The sequence below is a fragment of the Seriola dumerili genome, unplaced genomic scaffold (genome assembly GCF_002260705.1).
Source record: "Seriola dumerili isolate Sdu_G_001 unplaced genomic scaffold, Sdu_1.0 BDQW01000321.1, whole genome shotgun sequence".
Taxonomy (NCBI): Eukaryota; Metazoa; Chordata; class Actinopteri; order Carangiformes; family Carangidae; genus Seriola; species Seriola dumerili.
Window position 1 is genome coordinate 1,863,873 of NW_019174576.1, and position 24,196 is coordinate 1,888,068.

At 42.3% G+C, this 24,196-nt stretch overlaps 1 protein-coding gene across 3 annotated transcripts in view; it reads left to right on the forward strand.

Annotated features, from left to right (window-relative positions):
• LOC111231978 (pre-B-cell leukemia transcription factor 1) overlaps positions 1 to 24,196 on the forward strand; it is a 62,339-nt gene that overhangs the window by 23,196 nt on the left and 14,947 nt on the right. For all 3 annotated transcript variants that reach the window (XM_022759288.1, XM_022759289.1, XM_022759290.1), the window contains exon 3: positions 23,942 to 24,186. In XM_022759288.1, coding sequence (XP_022615009.1) covers positions 23,942 to 24,186 — 245 coding nt within the window. The remainder of the gene's footprint in view (positions 1 to 23,941; positions 24,187 to 24,196) is intronic.

The following is a 24,196-nucleotide window of genomic DNA, read 5'->3' on the forward strand; positions in this document are numbered from 1 at the left end:
TAAACACCCAGAATGCCCCTCAGGCTGCTCTCCCCTCCTCTCTTTCTCAACCTTTCATTCTCCCTTAATGAGAACTCCTCCTAATTATTTCAGTGGCTGGAGCGTGGGGACACAGCCAGAGTTAGATCCCCTGCGCTCGGACGTGACTGCTATGCTGATGAAGGCAGGGGATCAATAATTTAGGCCCTAGCCTTAATGGCGGGGTGAGGAGAAAGCGATACATCTGAGTCAGAGATTACATTTTAAAGGCACAGCCTGAGCTCCAGCCGGGCTGCCGGAGTAAACTAGAAACCCCTGAATGAGCTTGCTGTAAACAGCTGACACGTTTATGTTTACTGGAATCCTTATCGCTCTTCCTCTTAAGCTAAGTCTGTGTAAGTGCTTGTTTACCTAGCTTTGTATATCCCGCATTCAATTATTGCAGTCTGCAGAGTCACTCTGAAAATGTCTCGCTTGCCAAATGATTTGCATTTGAAGTACTTGGGAATATAATTGATTTAGAAGCATGAATATTGATAGTATCTTATCAGCTTGGTGCCCATCCCTCAAACCACTCTGCGGAGAATAATGGTCCTCTGAGCATTTTTCTGGTCATCTTGCTTTAGCGAATGCACACATAATCTTTAAGTGTACAGAGCCTCGGCTCCATGAAGCCCTTCCATCTCCCTCTGGGGAGGCATCCATGCATCTTTTAAGGACTCTTCACATCAAGAAGGCATGAGCAGAGTACCCTGCAGTTTCTCCCTCAATTATTAAAGCTGGGATTTTGATGCTTTGTTTTAACATAGCCTTGGAAGAGGAGAGAAGGAAGCCACATGCAGAGGACAGTAGCCTAGCCAAGCTTCATATCCCTCCCCTGAAGGAAGAGAAAGATGGTGACAATTTTCTACGGCAATTTATTAGAAGATTCTTCTTTTTTTTAAATGGAAACTTGGAGGAGGTTTTGAAACATTCATATGGATTTCATATTGAAGACATTCCCTCTTCAAACAGAATGATTCACTGTGGGTTGCATTACAGTTTTCCAGCACTGCATACACTGTCACTGTGTGATAGAAAAAAGGCCTGCATCCAATTATAACAGGAGACACATTTGCTCACAATGTTTCCTTTGATTGATGTGTGAGGGCTGTGGTCGGAGCTCTAATGAAGTCCAAATGGCTCGGATTGAAACGTTACTTATTGACTCAGCCTGACAAACAATAACATCAACAACAGCCATTGGTGTCCTCGGCGCTGGTTGCCATAGAAGTGGAAGAAATGAGTGATGAATCAACTTAACACAAGACAGGATCTCACGTTCTTCTTATCATCACTCGTAATGTAAGAAGATTTAGTTATTGTGTACAGGCTCAGGGTGCAGAGTCCCACTTGGCCTTGATTGGATGTCATTGTTTATTTTTTCATTTAAGTGCCAAGGAAGTTATTCAAACTCCACAAATTGTTTGGCTGATGGCAATGGCACTCCATGTAAACTCCATCCATTGTCTCTGTGAATTGTAGCTGCCTTTAACTCTGATTAAATATTGATATCCATGTAAACACTCGTGCCATATTGAGTACTTTATTCAGAGCCACAGTCTCCCTCCGCAGTGTGGAATGAGCTGCTTGAGAAATAGGCCCATTGTTTCTGGGATCACTATTGATTTATGGTGACAAAATAAAGTGTTTTGACACCGAGCTGAAATTAAGGCCCAACCGATTTCCGACTAAGGTGTCAGTGAATTTGAATAAATTCCTCTGTGAGTGCGAGCTAACACGTATGTCCTCAGTTTGCGGCACATGTGAAGCTGCTGTGAACAGCGACTGCTGTCGCAGTAATTTAATATTGTCTTCCACGAACATAAATATTCTCTGGTTGGGAAAAGACAGAGGATTAGTGTGGCCTAATTGATAATTGACAAGATTTATTCACCATCCACCATCAATCAACACAACATTCTGTACAGTGGTTTGTTACATGAAAGCCAATTGTGTCTTTGATTGTTTGATTTGATTGTTTGAAGTGCGGGCCAGAGTGTGCCCCACATGCTTGTGAATAGTGATGTGGATGATACTATCTGTGTTTTCATTTGTGATCCTTTTTGTTACATTCAGCTCTTGTGGAAAACAGTGAATTATTTGAATTATTATCAAATGCAGACAGAACCAGCCTTCTGTGTAGACACAGTGCAAGATATTGTGAACAAAGCCCCACATGTCCTTCTCAGATCAGTGTCACATTGAAATCCTTCCAGTGGGTCAAAGAACAGTAGACCCTTTTCTTTATTGTTGTTAAGCTACTGTTGAAAATGCAACACTTCCTGCTCGGATGCTTCACATTAAAAAAAAAAAGATTTAAGTTACTGTCAATGAAACTTAACATTTTCTGCTCAGATACGTCACATTAAAAGAGTTCCAGCAGCTCAAGGAGCAAAATCCTTCCTCCAGGTAGCATTTAATGTGCAACGTCTGTCAGAGTAGTTGATCAAAAAAACTGCAAAGTAGAGGCAAAGCAAAGACATAATGAGTGAATATACTGCTGATATAAATGGTATGGGATTGTTCATTATTCAGAATTTACTATGTGAGCCATTACATGGGGGGAACTCTATCGCCTGAAACCCCAGTATTTGAATCCCTGCGTTTATGTGAGAATTTACTGTACTCGAGAGAATCTGGGGACAGCATCATCCTCGACTGCATCTGCAGATTAGCTTGAGGCATGGTGGAGCTCACTACCACCTGCGTCTTTCATCCTACCCTGCAATAGTTGCCACATACTGAGATAATACTACTGTGAGGGGAGACATTTTCTTTCCTCCTCGCTTTCTGTTTTTCTCTCTCTTTTCTCTGAACAATAGATCTCCTGCCAGCAGAGTTTCTTCTTTCTTTTTCCTCAGTGCTTGCCTGATATCTCAGGGTCAATTCAATGGCTGTGTGAAATAGAAACATTATAGACACACAGACATGTGTGCATACAGTATACTGCGATCCGTGTCTGAAATGCCATGCTCTTGGGAGAGGGAAGCTATCCACATATAAGAAATGAATGAGGTAATGTGCTGGGAGGTAATGGGTTTATGCAACATACTGGAACAGAGAAGCTCATTAGGAGACCGGAGCCTTAACCCCAGTGCTGCTTGCCTTTACTCCCTTTGTCATAGCAGACTGGTGGAAGCCAGGGAATTTAGTGCTGGAGGAGGCGAATCCATTTTTGGAGGTGGAATTCAATACTAGGAGTGTCTGCACAGAGGCACAGGTGAGTTACTTTATGTATGAAATGGTCTGTCACCAAGCAGCAAACCTGCCATGTTGTTTCCACTGGCAAAGAAGCACAATCAATATGAAAAGCGCTCAGTATTAATACCATAGAAGTGACCTATATGTCATGTTAAATGTGTAGAAACGTCGAAGGCGGTAGTGATTCAAATCGAAATCCTAAAAACAAGTGTATATGAGGGCTTGGCAGGGAAGTTCAATACTTTTTTTTTATACTGACCAAAACATGTCCAAGAGCAGAGTACCAAGAGCTGGCCTTGAATATCTTGCCTTCTATAGTCTTTGATTTTTTTTGTTTTAAAGTATTTTATTTCCTGCAGGGTTCTTGTAAAACTGCTTGTATTTGAGAAGAGCACTGAAGTTGTGCTTGTGTGAGCTGATTGGCATCAGCTGTTTCATTCATGCTCCACAATCACTCATGTATTCGCAGCTGTGTGGGTAACATCCAGTCATTCATATAACAGCGCAGCCATTATAACTTATAGAGACATCTCACTGTTATTCAGTGGTATGTGCTATGTACTTTAGGTTTGCATCTAGCAATTATTTTCATTTCGTTTGGTTTATAAAATGTCACAAACAGTGAAAAATGTCCACCACAATCCCTCCAAGGTGATGGCCTTTTTGTCTGACCATCAGTCCAAAAATCAAAGGTATTCAGCAGCAAACCCTCACAATTAAGACTTTGGCTTTCATGTCTATTGATTAATCAGTAATCAACGTATTGTTTCAGTTTATTGTAACTTGCTTTCATTGCCTGCTAGTGGATGGAGCTGGGAAAGCACCCAGTATGTTAGCATATTTGACATACTACTACTACATACTTTGCATATGTTTTGTCCTTCCAGTTTTCTAATTTTGTGTTGCGTTTTGTTGTTTATTAATGGCTTTTTTTTTCTTCTTTTTTTTTCAAGGGACAAATCCTTGTTGTTACTTGAATTCTTTGAGGGTTCTGTTTCAGAGCAGAGCTGTAAATGGTTGAACTTTTGTTAAATAAAAAAAAATAAAAAAAAACCCAAAAAAACCCATTAAAAAACATGTTTATATTCCTCAAAGGAAGGTATTGAAAAAAAACAAAAACACAGGTATTCCGACTTGTATTGCAAAATTTCCCAGGCGTATTGCTAACTGCATCCTTGGATTTATTGTAACTGTAAATTCAACTTCCTCCTCGTCATTTGAGGGAACAAATTCACCCACAACAGAAATATTCTCTCGGCTCTGATGAGGGTTTTGTTGTACAGAAAGTGTAGAAAGTGTTTTGTCGGTCGCTGCACACAACGGCACATCAACTGACTGAAGTGCGCGGCAGCATGTGTGCACTTGACTCTGCGATGGTGTTATAACTCATTGAATAACATGCTTCGATCATGTTTGGTCTGTGTGATTGAGACGTAGTTGGGGGGGGGGGTTTGTCTCTCTCTGCAGTGGCAGGATTTGTTTGGCAGGCAGGCAGGCAGGCAGGCATCACCAGGTTTCTGGCCCGCGTGGAGGCAGAGTTTCCGGTCTATTTCCAGCGCTGCGTGTTCATTCTAGGTGACTGGACTGTGTGTCATTAAAGGCCTGTCCTCTGCCTCTACCCAAGTGTGAAATGCTGCGCCTTGGAGATGCTGGTCTGCTTTTGTTTGTTTGACCAGTTTGTCGCAACTCGGAAATCCACGGCAGAAGGTCAGTGCTGCTTGTAGAGGTCAAGAAAACGCTGTGCTGTTTGAATACAACATTTCTTTTGGGTGTTATTTACTCTTTTTTTTACACAATCAGAGGGTATCGTGTCATTATGGATCATGTCTGATTTTTCCTTGCCTTTTCACTTAAAGACGCATTCAACTAAATGTATGTGAATGATTTGATTAGAAACTGCACAGACTTATTGACTATGTTGTTTTGTATACAGTTCTCTCATTCTCTGTCAGAAAAGTGAAATGAGCCCATTGGGACATATCCCCATAACAATAAAGTCAGCCAATTATCCCCTTGTTGACAGTTTCCAAACCATTTTATAGTTGATTCAAAGATATAAAACTTTATTGGATAAAAAGATAAGGGACAGAGCAGTGTATGGTTTTCTTGGCTCTGGTTTATACTGTCTATATTATAGGTCCTTCATGACATTTAAAACTTTATTGGACAGGACTTAGAAATCTGGGGGCAGTATATAAAATGAGGAATTTATTAGACTTTGTGCCCTTTTGTGTAGGTTGTGTTTGAAATATTGTATAAGAGACAGATGAGCTCAGCCTGTGTGGCTTTAATGCTGCAGTCAGTCGGTAATGATGTGTAGTAAAGAGCAGGTAACAGATGCTGAGATAAAAGGAACATGATATATCAATATTTAGCATAACAGATGTGATGTGGCATTTTATACTGCCAATAATCCCCAGCTGACCCTGTAAGTCAGTAACAGCTGAGTGATTAGTAAATTTAACTATACAGCAGTGCAGAGCTGGCGTTGATGTTTATTATTTCAGTTTTAACAGACATACAGGATTTTATTTTTATTTCCAGGGTCATCTTTCAACGATACTCTGAGCCGAGATGTACATTTCTCGCACACAGAATGATACGATCTAGACGTGGTTCAGGGAAGGCTATAAAAGCTCCCTGTTAAGCCGGAGACTTTTTTCCTGAGGCAGGTGTGCATCCTCAGCCACGAGAGCAGAATTTAAAAGGAGCCGGGGAGGTAGGCTCTGCGGGGAAACCAAAGTAGGGAGTCAATAAGGCCTGAATCTTTTATGAAGGCAGAGGTATTCAGATCACAGCTCTGCCAACAGAAAGAACAGCCTTCTGCTTATGTGAGGAGACAGAGAGTAGTAGAGGGTCTAAATCTCTCCCAGATTTACCTCAGTCCTCATTAACGCAGGAGCTGCTGCTCGTTACGGCTCGTGCCTCACAGTGGAAGTGTTGAAAGTATAGTTTTCTTACACTGCAATGTCAAAACTGAGCAGCAATGTTGGAATACAAGAAAGAGTGTCATAATAATAACCACTGAATGTATTTTTCCGTTGTATTTTTATTTAGTTAGATGTCATGAACAAGTACGATTTTTAGAGGATAGTTCTGCTTTATTACAACTTGAGTGTAAGGTTGGGCAATTTGATGGTATATAGCACCGTGCAACAGTAGAAATGTGTCCACCAGCAGAGATTTGGCATTACCATTTCCTCCGTGGCACCTATCCTTGAGTGTTTTTGCTATATATTCATGTCAGGCAGTGATTCGGCTCAGGCTGATATTCAGAATATATATATCGAATATCGCAATATTTCCTGCCATATTGTGATAATTTTCATAATATTGAAAGATTGTTTTTCTTTTCTTTTTTCAGCATTGCAAAACCACTCCCATCAAAAAAAAAAAAATTAATAATATCATATATCTGGATCGATATGTGATCTAGATATATAATATTAACGACATATTACATTTTTGATATGACCCAAGTCTAGCAGTGATCTCACAAATCCAGCAAATCCAAGTAATGTGATTTGGGCAGCAGGACTCCTTACCATGTTCTCACGTGACGTGTGAGTAACAGTGGTTGGCAGTAAGGCGCCTCTAAGCTGGTTTTCTAACCTCTGCAGAAGAAGAGAGTGACATAAAAATGGAGGAGGAGATAGAGGGGAGAAGAACCTGTTACTAAAAGGGGTGGACAGTATGTTATGTTTAAAAAAAAAAAAAAAAAAAAAAAAGTCCATTTCTCAACTGGATTTACAGAACAATGACTGTGTGGTGATATATACCGTTACCGTGGCACCATTACTGTTTGGCTGCATCGCCAAGTCCTAATTGGGTGGTCATAGTTTTGCTTCTCACTTTTGTGTTTGGCAACGATTACTAATAATTACTTTCATCATGGAATAAACTGCTGATCGTTTTCACAATCATTTAATTGTATGGTCTGTCACATGGCAAATAATTCCCTAAAGCCCAAGGTGACGCCTTGAATTTGCTTGTTTCGATTAACCTATTAACAAAATTCTTTCTGATTCATTTTTTGTGAGTGGACTTATTGATTTATTGACTAATCCTTGCAGCTTCAGATAATACTGAACTCACAGCAACACCAAGTCCAACTGTGGGTTAGCACACCCAAAATATAGGTGTTAACGGTGTGTTTAAAAACCTGTCTGATTGTGTGGCTGCTTGTTCTTTGCCCAGTTCTAAACGTCCGGTCAAAACTGTGAAAATAAGATTCAAGTGGAAATAAATGTGGTTCAGTGCTCACTGCTCTTATCAGTGTTGTTTCCAGCAGCAAACATTTGCCACATTTAGCGACATAGTGGAGCATTTAGCAGCTAAAGAGACAGATATTTCCCTCAAGAGAGAGTGGACGTGAAAAGTGTTTGAGAAGTGTTTTTACCACATTAGCCATATCAGCTTTATATGGTGATAATAAGTCTGTGTGCCGGCCTTAGCGGCCAAAATATCAATTAAAGCAGGTTTAAAGATGTTGAAGTTACAGTCCAATAAAAACTAGTTTGAATGAAAACATGAGGTATTCCTTGGCTGTAACTCTGAAATATAAATATAATTGTTCATTATTGCGTCATTCTTTTCGACACATGCACTGCACAGCTCCAGCAGGGCTGAAACACGCAGCTCACCCTCCATCATTTCTCTCTGCTGTCCTCACTTCACTCAGACTTTTACTGAGTGTGTTGGAGTGTGTGTTTTGTGTTGAAAGACAGAGTGTCTGAGTGGCTCTTGTTTACTAAGTCTGTGTTCGGGGAAGTTTGAGCTTGTTATTGATTAGGGAGACAGAGTGCATCTGAGAACTGATGTTTTGTGAAGCGTCGGCTGAAGAATAGCCCGTGTTGTGTTGAGAACTGAAAATAGCCCATCAGTGCCTAATCACATTAATGCATACTTAACTGCTGCCAAGATCTAATTTAGCATGCCAGAGAAATGCACAAAGACACCAAATGACATCAGATGAAAAGGGAAAATATTAATTTGAGTGGGAAACAAATATCCAGCAGGGCTTTAATAGATTCCTGGAAATGTAGAATTGACGCTGCCCTGCTCATTCACGATATCGCCTGAGCGCGCAGGAAGGAGCAGGTGCAGCATTGCAGAAAGGTCGAGGTTGGTCTTTGTGAATGTTGGCCAGCTACAGCGGGGCTGGGAGATGTCCACAATAACAGACCTTTTTTATGTCCTTTTTCTCCCCCAGCGAGGCTCCACTGGCTCTCATTGCAATTAAAACCAAGTGTCCATCAGAGGCTATCTCTGCTCTGTGTGGCCCATATGTTTGGGTGCTGATAGAGCGTGGATTACTCTGTTTGGGACACAGATAACAGGCTGTTTATAACCTTGGCAGAGTCTGGGGCCTAATCTGGCAGGAGCATATTTCCCCTTGCTCCCCGATAAAGGCCTGTTAGCAGCTTTATCACACGGGCAGATAGAAGTCGAGCCAGAGCGAGACGAGCACAGCACTGAGCCCAATCTGGCACCACACACATGGTTCTGCTGCTTTATTTTTAGAAGCCTTGTCCCCCTCCCCCCTTCCCCAAAACACACACACACACACACACACACACACATTTACACAAACAACCCACTCCTTGTCAGAAAGAGCAATTAATTTCTACATCTGCCTTCTCAGGCAACACAAGGACCAACAAACAAATTAAACGGACAATGCCTCCATTCATCTTTATAGCATTTGGAGTTACATTATGCCTGTGCGTGAGAAAAGAAACACGAGCAGTGAGATGGAGGCCATTCTCTCTTATACATGTCACCATGTTTGGTTGTAGTTTGTTATATATAATGTAGAACCTAAAGGTAATTAGCCTGAGCTAGAAAAACACAATGTAGCCAAGCTGTTGCTGTGTTTACATGAGCTGTTTTTTTGAATGGGCATCTCAATTTACTTTCAAAAATATATACCTGACTAAATAAAAGGAAGGTTTTATAGCTGTTTTCCTGCTTATACCTCTAAGTTGCTCTGGGATACGTGCAGGCCTGATCTTCTATTTTCTGTATCCCCATCTTGATGGCTCTGCGTAGGCACAATTAGAGAGAGCGCTCCTTTCACAGCCAGAGAAAATTGTCGTCCTCTGTAAATTGCTTTTGCCGCAGCTTAAAGAAGATCTCTTGTTACCCTCTCATTCAGTCTTTCTCGCAGCCCACTCTCCCCCTCTTTCAGGAAAATTGCTTTCTCGCAATCAACAGATTGCTTCCTGCACTTAGGGGTAAATACAGGTAGACTAGAGCATTAGCATAACATTATTCAGACAAGTGTCAACCTCTAGGCAGTTAGCGCTGCATCTAAGCTCAGTGTGAGGTGAAATGAAGTGCTACAGAGTTGGAGAGGCTGTTGCTGCTGCTGCTGTTGTGGCAGAGATTTTCAGAGAGGAGCTTGAATTGGCCAAAAGTGCAAGAGTAAGAAAAGATGATGCACTTCAACGTATCAGCACTTAAAAGGAAAAAAAGAAATACAAGTCATCTTAAAGGAATTCAGGCATGGAAATGTGAAGATCTTGCTTCAGGATGACTTGACGTGTGCAGTTTACTCCCTTTCAGGCTGCTGGGGGGGGGTTTCTGGACTCTCTGGAGGTCTGCAGCATGTAGGTCAGACTGGCCTCATCATCCAACTGCACACCATGCCGGATAGGCGATAGATAGGAAGCGGCTTCGTAGGCGTAGTGGTGATATATGGTCCAGAGATCCGAGACTGAAAACAGAGCTTGATGTTGGATCAGTCCTGCTTAAGAAAAAAATTTTAATGCTTTTTTCACTCGCGTCAGTTAGCTCAAATTAACCTCACAAGCATGATTCTAATTAAGTTTCCTCATTGAAGCTTAGCACCACCGCTCTCCTCTGCGGATGATTTGATACCCTCTGTCCTTGGGGACAGGCTGTGAAGAGCAGCAGGCACAGTCTCTCACTGGGGGAGACACCCTTCTATCCTCCTCCATTACTCCACCCTTTACTCTGTTCCTTCTTGATTGACAACAGGGGTTCCTTCTGACCTACATTTTGCATCTGCTCCCTGACCCAAATAGGACCCACGTAATGAGCTGCTCGGCCATTTTTTAAATCCTGAGCAGAAACTTGTGTGTGGCTTTTCATCCTGGCTACAAGGGGGTGTTTAGCTGTGCTGCGTTAGCCGCGTCCCCAGGGCTTTGTGTCTGGAGCTGCAGGGCTGCACAAAGACACTGTCCCATCCAGACGCCTGCCTGCATGGCCACTGGGCCATTCTAGGTCATCTGATTACTCTTCACAGTGATTACTAATCAGGGACTTGTGCTAATGTGCCGTATCGCTGAGGTGCAGGGGCTAAATCATCAGGCAGATTTCAATCTTATTTGTCAGGCGCTGTGTCATCAGTTTTCCTCAAGTGTCTTCCAAAATATGGCAATAAAGCCAAAATCCATTCAGTGTCCTCGGCGTGCAGAGCGTCAGGCTGTAATATAATCTGACTGTGCAATGAGCCTGTTATTGTTTCCTCCCAAACACCAGGAACAGTCAGCACTGGCAGCAGCTTGTACACAAATAGAGAGAGAGATCCCCTGGGATCCCACTGTGGATTCCACGAGCGAGTGTGAAAGCCGTTTGGTGCTCTCAAGACATGTAGCTCGTGTTAGTGCAGCAGCCATCACAGCAAAACCTGTCTGATAAACACAATCATCACTCTGGAAATGTGAGCAGCTTCTTGATGAAGATGCTTTGTCAAAAATAAAAAAATAAAAAAACAGAGGAGCGAGTTCTGTTCTCCGACACATTAAAGTGTTTTTAGAGAACAAGTGGCCTTTTTTTCTGTTCTTTTACAGCTCTGTCAGATCATATATGTGAGCTTTAACAAAGCCTCACAGTGTCGGACATGTTCCCAACATCGTAACATTCTTACTGAACACATCACAGACGTTCATGTACACATCACACACAGACATTAGGAGGAGATTAAATTTTGCTACAGCAGAAATACAAATTTAGTCACGCAGGAACAACTCTGGAACTTGTTTCCTGGTTTCATTTCCTGTCTCTTCACTGTGGGATTTTCTCTTATCAGCGAGGGTTATATTATGTGAATAATCTCATTTTCCTTTCAGCTTTTTTCCAGCTTTCATAATGGCAATTTCCCATATTCCTGATTCTGATTAACATCCACTGTGCTGTAAGTGTTACAGTTGTGCGAGATAAAAAAAAAAAAAACTGTTACTCCTTTTGAAGGAGAAGGGAATGAGACATATTCACCTAGAAATTGCTTTTCTTTTCATTCATTTGACTGCAGCTTTAGTCCACATCATTTCATATAATACTGCTCCCATCTGTGCTGAACAATCAGAACGGAAACCTTTTCTAGTGGCTGCATTAGATGGCCTTTCATTTTTCTTAGGCCTGCAATCATAATGACATAATGTTGTGCACAAGCCTGTGCAGGGCTCTACTCTCTATCTCTCGCTGTGGATTCATACTCAAGCAGCTCCACTGTTCCTGATATGTAAAATACCAAATCCTATTATTTCTCCGGCTAAATAACACCGCTCCCAAAGGCGTTGTCTGATGTTTTAATGAGAGCCCCGATTCCCGATGCTCAACGCTGTCTTCTCCTCTGCATTTCCTTAAACTGCCAAGTAAGAGCCCCATTAATAATTCAGCTCATTAAAGTGTGTAATTAATCTGGAGCTGTGTAACAAGGAGAGACTGGGGCGCAGGGAGAAAACTCTCCAGGGGGGCACAAGAGAAACATTGGGCTAAGAGACACAGCACACCCGCTGTGATGAAACCAGTTCCCCGGCACACAACCAGTTCTCCTGCATCATTTATCTGGCAGGAAAACGCTACAGAGGGGAGGGGGGGGGGGCGCTGCCGCCGCCACTGCTGCTATGTACCGAGACATCTTGAGGCAACGCAGCCAATCAACAATGCAGTGCGGGTGCACACAGGGAGCTGGGACTGTGTGTGTGTGTCAGTGTATGGATGTGGAGGGGGGGGGGGGGGGTCTGCTCTGGTGTCTGTTCACTGTAGATGTTGAAGGTCAGGTCCTGGGTTTCTCTGACGGTTGTTTTGGTTACCACAGATTTAGGTAAAGTAGTAAATGTTTTCTGTGGTGAAATTTTTACGACAACAGTTTGTTACACTTAAGCACATATACAACATATAGGAAATAATGTTATATGTTAAATTATCTGTCATACAACAGCAAGGAAATACTGAATGTCTTATATGAAATATGTTGTTTAGATGAATTTTATATGAAGTGATCGTCATGCATTCCTGTGAATTATGACACTGTATTTTTGTGATATGTAATAACACCTAAAGCAGATCATCCGTTTTAAAGCTGTCCCATAAATGGACAAAGCCATTATAGTGGTTGATATTAGATCATTACAGATTATCACATCTGCATCAGCATTTATGTTGGCTGATAAATAACAAGAAATTTGCATTACAGAAATGCTTGTGGTGTGTCACCATCACATTGCACCAGAGAGCTGACAGAGGTGGAAAATGTCCTGCCCAGTTTGTATCTTGGTCACAATCAAAACAAAAAAATCCTTATCAAAAATGTTATTTTATGCCATGTGTTTATGAAATAAAATAACTGTGGATGAATATGTAATTATCAGATTCTTCAAAATCAAAGTATCCTTAAGGATATGATTTAAAACGAAGCAGATGCTGGAACCAGACGATGTGTGGTTATATCAACTATCAAAATTGTTGCCAGTTAATTTTATTTTGATTAAAGCTGGAGTGCGGGACTTTTACATGGCTCTTGTCAAACGAGTTCACACAGGGCTGATTAAGCCCAATCAGCACCAGATGAATCTGTAGAAATCTGTAAAGTATTTCACAGTTTACCAGAGTTTTAAATCTGGTGTCTGTGGCGACTTCCCCGCACGCTGGAGCACTGGCAGCGATGTGTTCTATGTCAACCAGCAATGATTGGTTTGCCAGAGCTAAAGGCCACAGAGACAGAGGCGGAGCTTATGGCAGAAAAAGCTAGGAGGCATCCAAGAAAAGTTTGTGATGCTCCAGATAAAAAAGAACAAAATAAAACTCGACGTTCAGAGGAAGGATTAGAGTCTAAAAAGAAAAAGAAAGTGAAGGAAGGCAAGGACAAACACAGCTTGCCGTCGGTGTGGCTTTTAATCGTTGGAGAGGTGAGTTTGTGTAATTACTCTCACTGCCAGAAGGGGGAGACAAAAGTTCCACACTGCAGGTTTTAATTGATTGAATGATTCATGGTTTCAGCTCTAATATTGTCCCAGCCGTTACATATCTGTGTCACAATTCATTGGAAAGCTAATATACAGTGTCCTTTTGTTTATGTGATATTGTCCGATATATGTTATCAGTTTCTCACACTGTCAAATATCAGTATCAGCCATGAAAAGCCAGTATCAGTCAACCTGTAATCTGTTTGTTACAACATGTTTGTCTCTGTGTGCGACTCTTTGTGTTGTACAATAGATGTAATTACAGTGTGAGTAGTTACAAAAATGATTATCAACAATAACTGGACAAGAATAACAACATGGAGGCTTGAATTTGACTTTATTTTAAACAACTCTGAAAGGGTTTTTGTGCTCCAGAAGGGTGACTATATCTGAACAGCACAAGGCCCAAACTGAGCTTTTGAAATGAGCCTTGTGCTGTTTGCTTTCAGCTGTTTCCGGTAGATCTCGGTAAACAGTGGCGTTCACACTCAGCATGCCTGCTGCCATTCACGAGCCCTCAGCTGCTCCAGATGTGGCTTAATTTACTGCGACTTGGCTAATCATGGTGATTAAGGATTAATTACTGTTAATCACTTTTACATAAACTGGTTGGCAGTAGGTGAGCTGCGCTCTGTGAAAAATGCCACACAAGTGTGTGTAGTCGGAGATATGGGAGGGAGCTAGAAACCACCAGGCTTCCCAGTCGGATGTTTCTGTGGGTTTGTGCTGTAGCTTTTTTACTCATGAGCAAACCAGTCAGAGGAAGTTAACTTCTAATAAGTCTATGCATCAGTTAATACTGTTCAAATAGCACAAGGCCAATTTGTACTGAACATATGTGTAGATCGGTTGGGCCTCAGCTTTTCCCCAAATTCAGGAGGAGTCATCCTGAACATGTTCCTCGCTAACAGGAGAGACACTGTCAATATTCAACACAGCAGTTGTCTCCTGGTCAGCCGAGGCTAAACAGACACTGCTGGGCTGTGCGACTGTCCTGCTACAGGAGATAAGAATGTGAAGGAGCATAACCACTGTGAGTTCCATTAACACAAACTGACAAGGGAATCACAGGGACATCAGGGGGTCCGGGATGAGGCTGACAACAAAGCCGCTGCGCTGCGCTCGTATCCCCCCCTGCCCCCTGCACAAGCTGAGGGTGGCAGTGTGGTCACCTTCCCTCCTTGGCCTGGTTTCACACTGTGACATGCTCGTCTGCTCTCCTGAAGGAATGGCTTTAATAAGGTAGAGCAGATCAAGGCGACTGTTAATGACATGGCAGGGCCAGTCAACACACCGCCTGAGGCCATGGATGGCCCCAGTCTGGTGTATGCTGCTGGATGCTCGCTATCTCATGTGGGACACACAGGACACTTGTCTGGATGCTCTTTAACTGCTACCCATCTTCTATGTGGGCAGAGAAGTTGCACAGTGGAATGAAGCCAACCCAACTTTAAATGATGGCTAAAGATGTTTTGCTGTGCTGTTTTGCATTATACTACATGTAATCACATGCAGTTTTACAGCGATGTCTTTTGTTATTGATACAGCACGTTCAGGTATTTTGAATCAGAAAGAAAAACGGAACAAGTTTCCTGTGACTTCCTGAGAAATACTTTTAGTCTGTGCATGTTGAGCCGATTTTCTAATTTACATGGGCAATAACCTGCACCAAACTTTTCATGATGGTTGGGTTGAAGAGCAGCTGCATAACAGCTAGTGGAACAGTGTAATGTATCTGTGGTGGAACATGTTCCTGGTAGAACATTACTGTACTAATACTGGATTAAGAAAACGGGCTGTGGAGCGGCTCTTAGCTTGGTTTGTCCATAGCCAGAGCAGAAGGCCTGTGGCATAGCAAAGCAGTTTAAAAGAAAACGTTAAGACAACTTTTCCTGTTGATATTGCATTATCATCCAGCAACGGATTGCAACAGTTATAACTGTACAATTTGACATTCATGGATCCTCCTGCAGATATATCCTGGATTTCGCTGGATGTTTAAACTCAGTCTGACTGATCAACGAGATCAATGTGAGGTGTCTCGAGATGATTAACAAGACAAGAAACCAATGAGGGTCCACTTACTAGCTTTTTCCACACAGCCTTTATCAGTGGATAGAAGCTGAGGAAGAACATGAGATACGGTTGAAAGCCCCAAGCAAAAGCTAGGAAACAGACCTTGAGTTAAGATTTTTTTTAACAAACTACCAATTACAAGACCATGAATAAATTTTTACGCTCCAGAAAAACATTTCTGCCACACGAAATAACCTATTTTTAGGCACATTGATAGATTCATACATAGATTCTTTGTTATTCTTGTGGGATACTGGATGAAATGAAAATCACTCTTTCAGAGCTTGTTGACATGTGCCACCTGTGATCAGGGGTTGGCAGAAGGCGATGTGTGGATTTTAAAGGGGGTCATTTACCAAAGTATGGGTTGAGTCTAGCGCAAGCAATAATATTGAAACATTTGATGAAAAACAGTTTGCAATCTTTACGGCTCCATAGACACGAATAGAACGAGGCAGAAATGGACGCCACGGGCTGCGGGTGCACTTTTTCATGTAAATTCCAGTACGAAGTGTAAATCCAGTGTATCAAAGACTACGTCGTTGTAAGGAAAGGCCAAAGGCCTTTGGTCGACCAAATTCTAATTACCTTCATTAGTGATATCTGTAGAGGAGTGGAGTGTGTGTGTGATCAGGACAAAGACTCTGCTGCTTCTTTCTCTTCTGAACCGGCGGCCACATAGAGGATGAGAAGGCAGCAAAGCACTTTAAAGTGAAGGCTGTCAGCTCCACTCCCTTTGCTTTTCACCTTCTGAAGAGCAAGAGGCCTTATCGCTTTAATTGACTCTTTATCTTTTTGTTAATTTCCCCTTTAGTGAAAAAGCTCCCGTTCTACCTTTTGATATGTCATTTTACATTGGCTTTCGCATGACTAAACGGAAGTGGCTGTATAGATTACCATATTTCATAAAAAGGCAGACTTCTTTTTAACAACACTGTTAAGGAGCTCAGTTGTTTCTTAATTGTCTTCATTGTCCATTAACCTCTTCCATATTGTCTGTTAACCTTTTTCCCTTTAAATGAATCACATGATTTTGTGTCTATTCTTTGAAAGTAGAATATTTTTATTCTTTACACATCCCAAAGCTCTTTATGTGCATATCTAATAAGTCAGGTATAATTTTATATTACCAGCAGGAGTTTAAAGACTTGAGTCCTTGCAAAGGCAAACAGAGGGGACTTAAAGGGAGCAGGATTTAACAGTTTGAAGCCTGTCGTCTTCCTCCTGGTGTATGTTGGTTCTCTTTCCATTCCAGTACACTTGCGACTGTATAATGAATTATGCCAATGTTGAATTAGCATGTAGCTGTCGCTTCGGCTCTGGTGCCTGCCTTGTGACAGGACCACCGTAGCACTGGCTTGCATCGAGAGAGGGGGCTTGTACTGTGATTTATTAACTGCTGAAGTCACAATGAAGTGCGCCCACTGAAGCACCAATGCAAACAAATAGGGCCAGTGCTGTCACTGTAAATTCAAGCAGACAGGCCAACCACAACCTGACCAGAAAGGGTTAATTATGCAAAAGCATTTGGCTTTCACCAGACACACGGGTCTGATTTTAAGGAAGGACTGATTATTCAAGGCAAGATTACATCATGCTTCTATTTTGTGAAAGGTATGACCACACGCTGAATATCATTGATAAAATTAATGAATTTCATAATAATAATGATAGCAATAATAATATGCAGATTTTATTTGCTAGCTCCAAAATACATTATTCAGCAATAGTTTAAATATCTCATGCAATTTTTCAATACACAGGAATCCTTTCTGATCTGGCGATACAAGATTTTACTGTTAGGTTATTCACAAATATATTACATGTCTAAAATGAACAATTATTTGCACAAGTAAAAAAAAATAAAGGTTCCTTGTTCCTGGCATTTCTACTGACTCAACACTGAACTGTATCACCTAGAACAGCTGATGGTTAAGAACCAAATTATGTATGGCCCCAGATGAGAGATATCACATTAAATGAGAGGTATAATTTAAGAACAGTAATATGCCACATCATCTTTGATATGAAAAAATATTATTAAAGCACATGGATAATGCCTAAATCATGCTAATGTTTCTTTGCACAGAGCTTTAAAGTTTGTGTGTGGGTTCCAACTTTTTCCTGATTTTTTTTTTTTTTTTTAGGTGATGATGAGCCTCACTGTTACAAGTGCAGTGGATTCAAAAAAACAAAAAAACGTTTGAACAAATTCGAACCAGTTTTTTTGATGTGACGTTTATCTGTTCGGCACAGCTTGCTAGTTTTCTCCATTTCACGTTAGCAAAGACAACAGTAGCCTTGCCTGTACGTTGTGAAGTTTGAATTCAAACCGAGCATTACGTATTTCGTACGTCTGAATTTCAAATCCGAAGTGTCAGCCTCAATGGGAACTTATTTCATTGTCTCTAGCCATTGTGGTTGTTGGTGGTTATGCTAACAACTTATCTCTTCTCCTCTTTCACCCAAACAAACCACTTTACCTGCTGCTGCAAACACAGGCAGCCTCACTTCCTGTGCTCCAGTAGATTTTTCTATTATGAAGGATCTACTTCACACAGCAAAGGTTTTGATAAGCTGTGCATGAGCTGGATTATTATTGTGGGGGATGTTCAATTACAGGACAAAAAACTGATGTGAAAACATCCCCAGTTTTCACTTGCCCTTCACCTTTCTAATCAAAGTGCTCTTACAAATGTCAAGCCAGGCGGGTGTTGATCTGCCTCGACATGCTGTCACCTGACCAGCATCGTGTGTCACTTTTGGCCGACCCTCCCTGCGTTGCTCCCCGTGATGTAACACTGCGGATCACATTTCAGCGTCTGGGTGCAGAATGGAGGGCCTCCGAAGGTGTCCGCCAGTTTGAACTAAGGCACCCAATCTCTGTCAGAGGCCTTTATATTTGACTGTCCATCTCGCTAACTGTGACAGAACGGCCCAACATCATTAATTAAACATCAGGCTTCCCCCATTCACCCGATCACCATGACAAGCTGCCATGCCAACAGTCCCTGTTGACATGCCTTCGAAATCTAGAAGGGGATTACATATGGTAATGGTTTTTGACAGCCTGCCATTTGCCTCCGTTAATCTGATAGGATAAGATATCTGGACTGCAGAGCATGGTGTGCTGCAACTCTTTGAGTCTGATATTGTTATGCCATGAAAAAACTGGATCATTTTGAAGATGCAAGCAGTGTCCTGGAAGAAATATTAATCCCCTGACAAGCTTTTGATACAATCCCAAATATTGTCACTGACTCAAAAGTGTATTTTTAGACCTGGTTCTTGCTTGTATTTGCTGTCAATTTTAATATTTGTCACATTTATGAACTCCTGTCATGTATGGCAAGATGATATTTAATGATTCATGTATTGCATGTCACTATGGACCCCAGGACGTTTAGCTGACTGGCATGGCATCAGCAAATGGGGATCCATTGAATAAACAAATAAACAAATAAATAAACAAGTATGACAGTTTGTAACGGACTGTCCTTCCACACTTCTCCAAAGAAGCTAGTTATGGTGCCAGCCCTAGGCCGCCAACCCATTTTTGTTTTGCCACGGTTCAGTCCCCTTCACAGAGAAGAGTTTATTCTCTCGTCTTTCTTCAATTAACACTCACCTCGATCTCTGATGTATCACGATCTATCTCTGTTTAATATTTTAATACCCACACCCATCTTCATACGAGGCCACAAGCCAATCCTCTGGAATGACTAATATATGGGGAAGAGCGAATGTTACACATGTGCTTTCGGAAAACAAGCAACGAGGGGGGGGGGGCAAGCTGCTCTCCCCCAAATAGGGACGTAAATCATCTCCGAGCATGATATTCCGAGCTTATCCTCAAAGAGCAAAAGCTTTTTCCCTCAGCTGCGTGGAAATGAAATAAATATTGTCTGGATAAACGACCAGACAGTTAAACATCCACCTCTCCAAAAGCCAATTGCCCTGGGCTTGTATTAAATATCGATTTGATTTGCAAAAGGCCAGATGTTGCGGGGTTAAATAAATGTCATGTTCTTCCATCCCAGTTTACTTTTCTCGTCTTCTCAGTCGGTGACATTTTGTCTCTCTTGTGCGTATGCAGAGCAGTGAAACGGCTGACCAGCGCACACCCAATCCTGACCCGGTCCATCCTCGCAGAGGTGCATTCACACTGTAAACACATGCAGATGACGCATGAAGGCTGTCCTCCAACATTATACAACAATCATACATTCGGTGTTATTACTGAATCCATCACCAGCCAAAGCCAATGTATTTTTATTCATATTAATGCACAAAAATAAAGTGAAGCAATAAAGCCCGGTGCTCGCCTCCTTGTGAGAATTGCTTGTCAACAACAGCAGGGAGGAATAAGGCACCGTCTGACAACAAGCCATCTTTGAAACGCCTCCAAGAGGAAAATGGCATCCATTAGAGACATACAGAAAACGTGTGTTCACCGAGGGGGAGGGGGAGGGGGGGGGTCCAAATCACACACACACATTCACAGATAATTGTTTATCCCTGGGAGAACCTTCAATGTTTGTCTGCGGGTGGCTAAGTAAGTTCACTAGCACTGTTGGACAGGGAGTGCCCAGCAGACCCAAGGCTCGAAAAACATTAGGATGAATCAATTAGGCTGCCATTAGCCAATAAAGTGGCCCTCACTGAGTCGTGTAATTATGACCCACAGCAAAGCCAATTTTATGGAGGCACATTATCCCTTTCTTTTCTTTATTAATTTTATTTGTTTGAGATAATCCCTCCATGGTTTTAATTATGTGCTTTAGGTTCAGGATGGAATAAATAAATCATCATTTGCCTCCATCACTCCCGAACACTGCAGGTCTGCGGTTTCTCTTTGTGGGGGAAACAGAACCACTGCAAGAGAAGAGACTGTAACCATCACGTCTGTCATTGTTATAGGGATCACGCTGATTAGTCACTTAAATTAAAAATGAACACCGTCGCATCCTTCCTCACAGAAACCACATTAACCCCACTCATCAGAGCAAGTTCCCATCAGATCGCATGATAAGAGGTGGCAGGAAGAGCTGATATTATAAGGAGCAGCCACTTCGCTTGTTCCCAGCTCAGAGGACACTGTGTAAGTGTGACAGTGTGCTGTCAATGAGGGATGACAGTACACAGCCAACATGGCGTAATGCATTGTTCCTTCCTGGGTCCCTCCTGACAGATGCTCTCCAAGACAGCTGGATCAGCAGCAAGAATGGAGCTGGGATCTGGGCTGCGCATGAAGAGAGGATGTGATATGTGGCTGATTAGCCACAGTATACACATGTCAACAAGCAAGGCCTGGGGATCATGTCGTCGAGTTTCTGTTAATTGACAGTTTAAGACACATTTACCTCTTTACTTTGAGTATATTATTTAGAATACCCTGCCTGCTCTGTGGAATGTAGTCATTTGCTTCTCATTTGTCGATGACCTTTCCTATTCCATCTTTCTATGAAAAAAATCAGCCCACTAGTGTTTTTCCTCTTTCCCCTTACAAGAGATCTCCTAAGAAATGACCTTCTCTGAAACAGCCGCTCTTATAAGACTGATGTTGGAGGTGCTTCCAAGCCAAGTAAAATAAACACTTCATGAATGTTAAGCTGGAACTTGGCAGACGTGATTCAAATCATTTTTGTGGACACAGGGAATTTTTATGTTCCATTTTCATTTGACAGTCTAGACTTTTTATGGGTTCAAGAAGAAATCCGGCCTCGGATTTTTGCTAGAAACTTCAAGAGCTTCCTCCCTTACATTTTTGCTCTGGCACTCTTTGAATTGGGCTTGTACTTTTCTCTTCTTTCTCTTGTATTTGAGGAAGGGGTCAGGTGAGCTGTACAACACAATAGGCCAAATTAAGAAAGCCACATTTGAAAAGAGACATTTTCTGGATCTTTTGGATAACCGGTTTTCAACCCACTCTTTAATACTTAATGTAGCTCCTTATTGTTCTTATTGTTATTGCGTCAAAATTGTCAGTTTCCTTTCTTCTTCTTTAAGTATGTTCTGCCATGAGTTGTTTTCCCGCTGAAAATTACTTCCAGAAAGTGCTGCCCATTTTCCTCCATGGGATATTGTGGTTTGCACTCATTTTAACACTCACTTTAGTCTGGTATTTATGAGGTGGTAACTATAGAAAAAAAAAACTCCACACTCCACACTAGTGAGTGTTCAGGAGCCGGGGGAATCAGTGGGGGCCTCTGCTGATGTACGTTAACTAAAGTGGACAGGCGGGTTTAGAGTTTCTGATGGAGCAGGTTTGATCGGGTCATAACGCAGCGGTGTGAAGGTAAGGCGGGTGTGAAGCCATCCGAGATTTTCCCCCTCCAAGCCCGTCTATACATTACAGGAGTGATGAAGGAGTCTGGGTAACGAGACAGGATGTTTGTACAGTCCTGCCATCCCAAGAGACGCCCACCCCCCTCCACCCTCCTCGTCCTCGTCCTCCAACACTCCTCCCACACTCAATCTACCTCCTGCTGAGCCTGTGGCCTGAACCTCTGACCTCTTCCACTCGCCAACAGTTGCCATATTTGCATTTCCAGTCCACTTAAAGGCGAGGGGGGGGGGTTGACTGAGGGAGCCCCCTCCTCTTCCTCTGCTAGTACAGCAGGCCTTATTCTCATCCCAGTGACCCCCTGCCCAGGCTTACCAACCCGAACAGCAGTCTGGGGTTAATGCACCAAGCACTCCCATTGTCTCTGAATTAATGAAGTGCTCCCTGCCTGTCCCTTCTCATTCAATGACAACGAGACAAATGACAAGTGGTAACGTTTTAAATGGCTATTGACACACGCGGGGCGTAAAGTCACAGAGTCACAGCTCCTGTTAGCACTGTGACCGAAGCCCTGTAACGATAATGCCAACTGCCATCAATGCACTTTCGATGTCCACTCTGGGATCAATTTGGATCCGAGCAGCACCACACTCCACACAGGAGAAGGTGTTTTATATTGAAATGGATGGTTCTCAGATGGAGGAGGAAGAGTCAGAGTCTGTTTTCACCTCAGAAAATGGAAGGTGGGACTTGAATCTCCTAAAGAATGGCAAGGGAGACCTCTAGTGGAAGGCAGAGGTACCCATCCAGATTACTGTTGTTGCGGGATTACCATTTACTGTACTGTGCAACACTTAACCTTGCAAAGATATCACATGGCATGTTATATTCTTTCACCAGATCAAATCACATCAGTCACATACACAGTCACATACAACACCCAAACTTATATCAACCAAAAGAGCCTCGAAGATTACAACCCCTGCAGCTGAAAGAGTACCATAAAGAATAAATAATTAAAAGCAATACCAGCATTAAAAAATACTGAAGGAGATGGAAATGAGGGAAAATAGGAGACAAAGAAATTAATTATAGGAGTGATCCCAGCAGCACTAAGAGAAGACAAGTGAGAGATAACAAATAGAAATTTCTCTACCTTGTCATCGCTAAATACCTTATCTTTTCAAGATGAAAATCACTCATTTAATCTGCAACTAATGATTATTTTAATTATCACTTACTCTGCTGATTCATTTCTCAATTAAATGATGAATCGCTTGGTGTATAAAATGTCAGAAAATAGTGAAAAATATCCATTCTACCTAAAACCCATGGTGGAGTCATCAGATTCTTTGGTCTGACCATGAATCTGAAACCCAAAGATATTCAATTTACGAAGACATAAACCAGACAAAGGCAGGACATCCTTACAATCAAGAAGCTGGAACTGGGAAATGGTGGGAATTTTGCCTTGAAAAAAGGCTTTAACGAAAATTTGATTATCAAAGTTATTATTTGTCTGTGATTACTGAGCCCAGTGTTATAGACAGGAAATTACAGATAGACTTCCAGAAGGAAAACACATCTGGGCAAAGGTAAAATGTTTGTAATGATGGGGGAGGGGAGTTTCTTGCATCTATTCCACTCACCATCATCATCAAACCTGCAGTCCTCACCAGCCTGTAGAGTCCTGCAACACATTCATCCAGCACAGACGCAGCACTTCTGATGCTAACATTCATTTCTTGAAAAGTGTCAAACTGGGTTTACGGAGGGAGTTGTGGAAACTGAAGAATTTTCCAAACCAAACCACGGGTCTGAAAGTCTCTCAAAACACTGGCTTCAGGGCGTTTGAATATCAAAGATAACAGCAAAAGTAAAAGTGATGTTTAAAGTCATTTAGCAAGGGGTAAACTAATCGCTGTTAGTTTAATTTCGCTGTCTCCTTTATTGAAGCAGATGACTTGTCTTCACACCTCGCTCTCTCTTTGTTACAACATACTGCATCACTCACAACGAGCTGGTGGACGTGCGGGTGTCAGCTGTGTAGTCAGGCTCCGCAGCTGACAGCTTGTTACGGTGCATCACGCCACTGTAGGTGTGACCTTTATGACTGACCTCTGACCTTCTCCTGTCATTGCAGTGCTGAGTATCCGCGGCGCGCAGGAGGAGGAGCCCCCGGATCCCCAGCTCATGCGGCTGGACAACATGCTGCTGGCAGAGGGCGTATCTGGTCCAGAGAAAGGTGGAGGCTCTGCGGCGGCGGCGGCTGCAGCGGCGGCCTCGGGAGGAGCAGGGGCAGACAACTCTGCGGAGCACTCCGACTACAGAGCCAAGCTGTCCCAGATCAGACAGATCTACCACACAGAGCTGGAGAAGTACGAACAGGTGAGAAGAT